This window comes from Hordeum vulgare, chromosome 2H, assembly GCF_904849725.1.
Source record: "Hordeum vulgare subsp. vulgare chromosome 2H, MorexV3_pseudomolecules_assembly, whole genome shotgun sequence".
Lineage (NCBI taxonomy): Eukaryota > Viridiplantae > Streptophyta > Magnoliopsida > Poales > Poaceae > Hordeum > Hordeum vulgare.
The window spans coordinates 619106857-619114890 of record NC_058519.1 but is presented as its reverse complement, the minus strand read 5'-3'; the positions used below and the strand labels follow the sequence as shown (position 1 = coordinate 619114890).

Below are 8034 nucleotides of genomic sequence, written 5' to 3'. Positions count from 1 at the left end.
AGGGGGTGCCGTGGGGTTTTGATTTTCCCTGGCCAATGGAGATGGCTCTCCGGGCGCAGACCCCGCTCTGCTCCCGGAGCCGCCCGCTGCTCCTCGTGCGCGCCGCCGCCGTCCCCGGCCTCGCGCAGGTCCGCCTTCTCTGCAGTTTCTGGCTCTGCCCCCCATTCCCCTCCCCCCTCCGTAATTTCGATTGGGCCCGAGAAGTTTTCTCGCCATTGCCTGTTATTTCTGCTACAGACTTCGTTTCATTTGGCCGAATATCGGGGTGTTGCGTGTACGTACTCGTGTCTGCGCATCTGGAGTGGGCCTTGTCATAGTTTTGCTCTTCTATGAAGCTATTATTGGTTCGGCCTGATTTTGCTAGTTGTAAATCATTGGAAAAAGTTGTTAATCCTGGCACACCGGGTTTTGAATTTCGTACTGGATAAGGCTGCGGGGGTACGAATCTCCTCATACGTACTAGGCCATGAGTCCGACGAATTACTAGTTCAGTAAAATAGTGTGCTATTACTCTATCATTACATACACACAAATGGATCCTTATTTACAGTTTTCCTTCCACGATTTCCCCCCAGTCTATCGTAAAGTGCAGCAGGTTTACGAGAAGCAGGCTCGTTCGATGCATGGTGGCAAGTTCAGGTTCGAAGATCGACTTTGTTACAACTTGCAAGTCGGTGTCTGAATACTCTGGCCATGCCGCATAGCTCATGTTCTCATAACATTTGCATTATTCAGATTATCCTAAGAGGAATCCGAGGAGATCGTCAGCTCCTAAGCCCAAGGGCACTGCCTCTAGAGGATATGCTCCAAGACCTTCTGCCGATTCTTGGACCTCCACCAAGAAGATTGAACATGGCAGCGCTGATGAAGACGGTGATCTTGGCAGAAGCAACGGGACGCTCAGTGGTGACGCAACAGAGCAGGCAAGTACCGCGGAAGAAGAATCTGGGGTGGAATTTGCAGGAAATGTTTCTAGCAGCGCGGGGCTGGAAGGTGTGGCCGAGACTGAAGAAGAGGCTGACCAAAATCAGCCTCCTGCATTGTCTTCCACATCCATGGATGTTGAGTCAGTTAATGAAGCAACAGAGCAGACAATTATCGGAGATGAATCATCTGTGGTGGACTTCTCAGGAAATGTTTCTGGCAGCGTGGCATTGGAGGTAGTGGATGAGTCTGAGACTGAAGAAGAGGCTGACCAGAAGCAGTCATCATCATTGGCTTCCACCTCTATGGATTCCGAGTCAATTGACAGGGAACTTGAGGGGTACCGTGCCAGAATAAATGCACTGGTGGGTGCGAGCACTCAAGAACAGGACCAATCGATTATTGGTGTTCATGACCAAGATAAATCGGTAATTAGTCCCAATGAGCAAGACATATCAGCCGTTGACGTTCCTGAACAAGGCCTGTCAGGTGTTGGTGTTACCAGAGAAGATCCAACAAAACAAACCACCAGCAAACAGGAAATCACTGAAGCAGCAGTGGAGGAGATATCCAGCAAGAATTTCGTGGCGAGAAAACATTCTATATCAGGAGATGGCGTTGAGGCAAGTAAAAATGCCAATCAACAGCCTTTGGTTGATGGCGATGAACTGAAGATAACAGAGGACGAAGAACAGCATGAACCAGAGATGCAAGAATATGTACGGAAGGATGTTGATCTTCAAGCGCTAAAGCGAAGGCTTGAAGAGCTTGCAGATGGAAATTATTCGATTGGGAATAAGTGTTTTGTTTTTCCTGAATTGGTGAAAGCTGATTCAGTTATTGATCTTTACTTAAATCGTAGCATGTCTGCCTTAGCAAGTGAGCCTGATATTCTTATCAAAGGGGCATTCAATGGTTGGAGATGGAACCATTTCACTGAAAGATTGCATAAAAGTGAATTATCAGGGGATTGGTGGTGTTGTAAGCTATACATACCCAAGCAGGCATACAGATTAGACTTTGTGTTCTTTAATGGTGACACCGTCTATGAAAATAATAGTTATAATGATTTCGTCCTGCATATAGAAAGTGACATTGATGAACACTCATTTGAGGACTTCTTGCTTGAAGAAAAGCAGAGGGAACTTGAAAGGCTTGCTGCAGAAGAAGCTGAAAGAGAAAGACAAGCCGAGGAGGAGCGCCGGAAGGAGGAAGAAAGGGCCGCAATGGAGGCTGATAGGGCACAAGCAAAGGCTGAGGTCGAGATGACGAGGAATAACTTGCAGCATGTGTTGGGTTTAGCCAGCAGATATGCCAATAATCTATGGTATATAGAGCCTAACACATACAAAGGAGGGGATAGGGTCAGATTATACTATAATCGAAGCTCGGGACCACTAAAGCATAAAAATGAGATTTGGTTGCATGGGAGTTACAATAACTGGACTGATGGGCCCTCTATTGTTGAGAGGCTAGTCAAATCTGACGAACAGGATGGTGACTGGTGGTATGCAAATGGTATGTTAAGTCACACATTTCATCTCTTAGGATTTTTTTTGCGGGAATTATCTCTTAGGAATTAGGGTACGTATATCCGAACACGGCCATTTTATCATGGCATCGACATAAAAGAAGCATGGTAACTTGGGCATTGTTTATCTCTCCAAATTACATAGTGATGTTTCTTTCCTAAAATACATATTTTCTCGTGAATGAGTTTGAAGATCTAGTTTCATGTGTTTCTTTACTTGCCCTTTTTGTTTATTATACATATAGCTTACACTTGACTTACTCCCTGTATAGTTACTTTACCTGAAAGCGCATTGGTGTTGGACTGGGTTTTTGCTGATGGACCACCTGGGAACGCAAGGAAGTATGATAACAATGGGAAGCGAGATTTCCATGCTGCTGTTTCAAAGAGCATATCCGAGGACTTGTTTTGGGTGAAAGAAGAACATAGGATATTTGAAAGGCTTCAGCGAGAAAGAAAAGAGAAGGAGGATGCTGGTCGGAGAAAGGTTAGTATAAGAAAGTCAATGCATATCATGTAGGATCATTATACCTATTTGTACTGGACTACTTATTAAACAAAAAAAGGGAGGATCTTTTGACAGAAGATATTGTGGTATTTACCTTTTGTTTGGTTTCCATAGGCTGAGATAACTGCAAGGATGAAAGCTGAGATGAAGGAGAAGACTATGAGAGAGTTTCTTCTCTCACAGAAACACATTGTGTATACTGAGCCACTTGAAGTACGTGCAGGAATGACAGTTGATGTTCTATACAATCCTTCTAACACAGTGCTGAATGGAAGTCCAGAAGTTTGGTTCAGATGTTCCTTTAACCGTTGGACTCATCCAAGTGGTCCTTTGCCACCGCAAAAGATGGTGAATGCAGAAAATGGTTCACACTTACAAGCTACAGGTGTGGATCCTTGTCAGTGACCATTTCTTTGAAGCGTTTTATCAGTACACAATCAAGTACCATTGGATCCATCCTCCAGAATATTTTCTACCAAAGCTGCTTGCTGGGTTCGTATTATGTGGTGATTATTCGTACGTTTATAACTGATATGCTCCTATAAATCTCTCTACACTTATGCAAGAAGAGCTCAAACTACTACTTGCTCCTCATTTACCAGAAAAAAATCTTATACAGATGCAGATCCTGATAAAAGTAAAACAGAGCCTCTTCCAACTTATCAAATTTGTGTGGAACTCAGTGCTGCTTCTTTTCACAACTTGTTTTTGGACTATCATAATGTTCCAGCATTTGTGATAGTAGTTCAATCCCCGCTTTCAATTAACATGTAAATAATTTTGTATTATCATGTATTTTTCTCCTTTTGCATCTCTTTTAACTGTTCTGTCCATTTCCCAGTCAGGGTTCCTTTGGATGCATATATGATGGACTTTGTTTTCTCTGAGTCGGAAGAAGGTGGGATGTATGACAACCGGGATGGGATGGACTATCATATTCCTGTGTCTGATTCCATGGCAAAGGAACCACCTATGCATATTGTGCACATTGCAGTAGAAATGGCTCCTATTGCAAAGGTAAACGTACTTCTTACCATCTTCTTTTGGTACACAGAATGATGACATGCTCAACAATGACCAATGCAATGCTGTCACAGGTTGGGGGCCTGGGCGACGTTGTTACTAGTCTTTCACGAGCTATTCAAGATTTAGGCCACAAGGTTGAGGTTGTTTTTCCAAAGTATGACTGTTTAAACCTAAGCAATGTAAGTTGTACATTGCACTTTATCCTGGTGTCTTTTTTTGGGTCTTATAGTGGCCCTGTTACTAAGTTATGCTAGTATAATAGCACACAATTATACCGTGGCACTATGTGTGTATTTCCTTTTCATAATTGTACTAGAGATTTTGGAGTCTCAAAGATTTTCCACAAACTGATTTGTCTAGATATATAAGCAACTGTTAGTAACTTAATTGGTGGTTGCAAATCCCAACATGCTTTAAAATTTGCACTGTCATATCCGAATAGAGCACCGAAGTACCTCTCGTCAAAACACAATGTATTTTTCTTTGTTTGCTGTATATTTACCTGTAGCACTTTTAGTTTACTACTCCCTCTGTTCACTTATACAAGACGTTTTAATCAGACAGTGTACTAAACAGTTCAAAACCAGCTGTCTAAAACGCCTTATAAAAACTAACGGAGGGAGTACAATTTTCGTCTTTGTTCAGTGTTTTATGTGCTTGCGAGGTAGGTAGGAGTGGTGTTTGTCAGTAAAGTTATGTTTCATTATTAAGCTGCCTTTCTTTTGTTGCAGGTGAAGGATTTACATTGCCGTCAAAGTTTTACTTGGGGTGGTACAGAGATAAAAGTATGGTTTGGAAAGGTTGAAGGCATCTCTGTTTATTTCTTGGAACCGCAGAATGGGTATGCGTATGCTCCATATTTGACCTATATATACTATCTACAGTTGTTATTTTGTTCATATTTCATATTCTACTTTGTTGATGGATCCTTCTTTTATCATGAGTATCCCGTGTTTGACCTCATGTTAAGCTCTGTCCTTACATTTTAAGACCTGATGCCTGATGGATACCAGATAGATTTTACAGCAAAATGCATGCTTGTCATGCTAACTATGAGATGAAGAGCTTCCATTTTTTGTTAGGTTATTTGATTGCTTCGTTTACTCACACCTTAGTTATTGTCTTGTATTGATATTCTTCTCTTTGTTGTCTGGTTATTCCAGTGAGTTGAGCATGGCTATAGAGTTGGCATCCATCTTCGTTTAAGTTCTTGTTGTTTTTAACTTCGTTCAGAACTAAATTGTTGCAAGTTGCAATGCTAGTACACAGATAAACGAGATGTGCAGACGCTTCAGGCAAAACATACATATTCATTTCTGTTAGTAATTGAATGAAATTTCATCAATATGAACCGTAAATCTGGGAATTGTTTTGACATTTCTTGTTGCAGGATGTTTTGGGTTGGATGTGTCTATGGAAGGAACGATGAAAGTAGATTTGGCTTCTTTTGTCATTCTGCCCTGGAGTTTCTTCTCCAGAGTGGCTCTTCTCCAGTAAGTACAAAACAATGTCCCATATCATTACCTATCACAGTATTGGGGGTTATATTTGTTATATAGGTCTTCTCCTATGGCATTTTAGCTAATCTGTTTGTTAGACTTTGCAAGTACATCATCAAGCCATTCCATGCTGTTACATTCTTGCTTTTATTCCCCCCCCCCCCCCTGCCCCCCTGGACTTTTCATATTGCTCAAGTGTTGTCATCCTAACAGGATATCATACACTGTCATGATTGGTCAAGTGCTCCAGTTGCTTGGCTGTACAAGCAACATTATGTTCATAATGGGCTGCCAAATGGTCGGGTTGTATTTACCATCCACAATCTTGAATTTGGAGTACATCACATCGGCAAAGCAATGGCACATTGTGATAAGGCTACAACTGTGAGTTTCTGTGTTTTGCTTTATCCCTGTGATAAAGCAGATCATTCAGCATATGGTTTAATTGTATTTCTTGTCTTCTTATGCTATTTTGGCCACCCTTTGCAGGTTTCATACACATATTCAAAGGAAGTGTCTGGGCATGGTTCTATTGCTCCTCATTATTTCAAATTCCATGGCATTCGTAATGGAATTGATTCTGATATTTGGGATCCCTATAATGACAACTTCATCCCGGTACACTGATCATCATCGATTATATAGCCATGCATTTACCATCTGCTTGGACTTAATGTGAGAGGTATGTCTTAGTACTGTCGTGGATATTGTCAGCTCAACCTTTTCACCTTTTCAGGTCCATTATACTTCTGAGAATGTTGTTGAGGGTAAGAGTTCTGCAAAAAGGGCATTACAGGAGAAGCTTGGCTTACATCAAACTGATTCCCCTCTAGTCGGAATCATCAGTCGGCTTACAGCCCAGAAGGGAATTCACCTTATCAAACATGCAATTTATCGAACTCTTGAACGCAATGGACAGGTTTTGTCTTAAGCTTATAGATAACACCCCCTATGTTTAATTGCACGCTTGTTATGTGTTCTTTCTTGGCATTTAACCTTTGCCAACTTGTCAAAATTAAAGTATATCGTCTTTCTTCAACAGGTGGTTTTACTAGGCTCAGCTCCAGATCATCGCATACAAGGTGACTTTAGCAACTTAGCTAGTAAACTTCACGGTGAATTTGATGGTCGCGTGAAGCTTTGTTTAACTTATGATGAGCCACTATCACATTTAGTAAGTCTCAGGTCCTCTTTCCAGTAGCCCCATATATGACAACTGGATTATCTGTACTAAATAAAATTCATGGTCCTGTTGTAGATATATGCTGGTGCCGACTTCATTCTTGTGCCTTCCATTTTCGAACCTTGCGGTTTAACACAACTTACTGCTATGCGGTATGGATCCATCCCAATTGTTCGGAAAACTGGAGGTACGTGTAATATCTTGAGATCTTCATGACATTGTGTTGTATTGCAGCGCCAGTGGTCAGTAAAAGATATGCTATGCATTGTGTGCAGGCCTTTATGACACGGTTTTTGATGTGGACGATGATAAGGATCGGGCCCGTGAACAAGGCCTTGAGCCAAACGGATTCAGCTTCGAAGGAGCTGACAGCAATGGCGTAGATTATGCTCTTGACAGGCAAGTATAAACCGCCAGCCCTCTTTCGAAAAAAAAATACAACCTGTCAGAGTTGCATGCACTGTAACGGCACACAGTGCGTAATTATGCCACCTGTCCACCGCTCCATTTCAGGGCGATCACGACATGGTACGACGCCCGCGGCTGGTTCCACTCCCTCTGCAAGCGGGTCATGGAGCAGGATTGGTCCTGGAATCGGCCTGCTCTGGACTACATGGAACTGTACCATTCCGCGCGCAAGAACTGAAACTTTGAGCTGGCGGGGAGAGTAACAAATGAAGTTCAGGGAGTGTGTTTGCCAGGTTTCGCGACATGCCAATGCCTCACTGTATATGCCGTTATCCGGAAAGCCATTCTTCCGTCAAATGGGCTCTGAGGAGAAGTATAGGGCTTCTGCGTCCCTCTGCGAGAGGCTGAAATGTGAGCTGTTTACTTCATCCATTGATCATGATATTGCAGCATGCAACGCGCACGCACACGACAAATGTGGCACACGGGAAAGTTTGTTCCAGCGAGAGTCTTCAGTTTTTTGCAACATGTACCGATGCAAATATGTTCCCATTTTACGGTTCTGTAGTTCTTCAGATGTACATATTTTGTAAGCTGTTTGCTAGATTCTTAGGGCCGGCCCACGCTCAGTGTAGTTTGATTTTCTGCCTCGTCTAAATAACAAAGTGCATATCAAATGGTGTAGCCCAGCTCTATGGTTCTTATTCTGCTGCATGCGCCGCGCCATTAGCGACGATTGAGTGGTCCTCTTCGACGAGCCCTTATTGGTGTCCCTCCTGTGTACCCTCTGTGTCCACTGTGCGACGTGCGTCCGTGGCTTCGGGAGTTTCCATCGGAGATGAGCGGCGGTTCCATTGACCACTTCTCATGCGCAAAGCAGGCATTGGTGGTGCCATGGTGTTCTACGGCTAGAATTTCGCTTGCTTTGGTTTGATTTTATTTGCTTTCGGTGCCG

The 8034-nt window shown here is 42.9% G+C and overlaps 1 protein-coding gene across 1 annotated transcript; it reads left to right on the top strand.

Annotated features, from left to right (window-relative positions):
* Positions 1-7763, top strand: LOC123427900 (starch synthase 3, chloroplastic/amyloplastic-like). The gene is made up of 16 exons (XM_045112038.1): positions 1-128; positions 576-639; positions 736-2442; positions 2728-2942; positions 3078-3348; positions 3805-3980; positions 4061-4168; positions 4721-4830; positions 5380-5482; positions 5702-5872; positions 5978-6106; positions 6225-6407; positions 6531-6662; positions 6747-6858; positions 6947-7070; positions 7185-7763. The coding sequence occupies exons 1-16, from the start codon at positions 36-38 to the stop codon at positions 7315-7317; spliced, it is 3831 nt and encodes a 1276-aa protein (XP_044967973.1). The 5' UTR covers positions 1-35; the 3' UTR covers positions 7318-7763.
* The last annotated feature ends 271 nt before the right edge of the window (positions 7764-8034 follow it).

What these genes read in the sequence shown, in the direction of transcription:
- LOC123427900 (XM_045112038.1), top strand. Translation starts at nt 36, where the DNA reads ATGGAGATGGCTCTCCGGGCGCAGACCCCGCTCTGCTCCCGGAGCCGC. An exon ending in TTCACACTTACAAGCTACAG is followed by an intron (nt 3,349 to 3,804) that starts GTGTGGATCCTT and finishes TCCATTTCCCAG; the next exon opens with TCAGGGTTCCTTTGGATGCA. An exon ending in AAATGGCTCCTATTGCAAAG is followed by an intron (nt 3,981 to 4,060) that starts GTAAACGTACTT and finishes ATGCTGTCACAG; the next exon opens with GTTGGGGGCCTGGGCGACGT.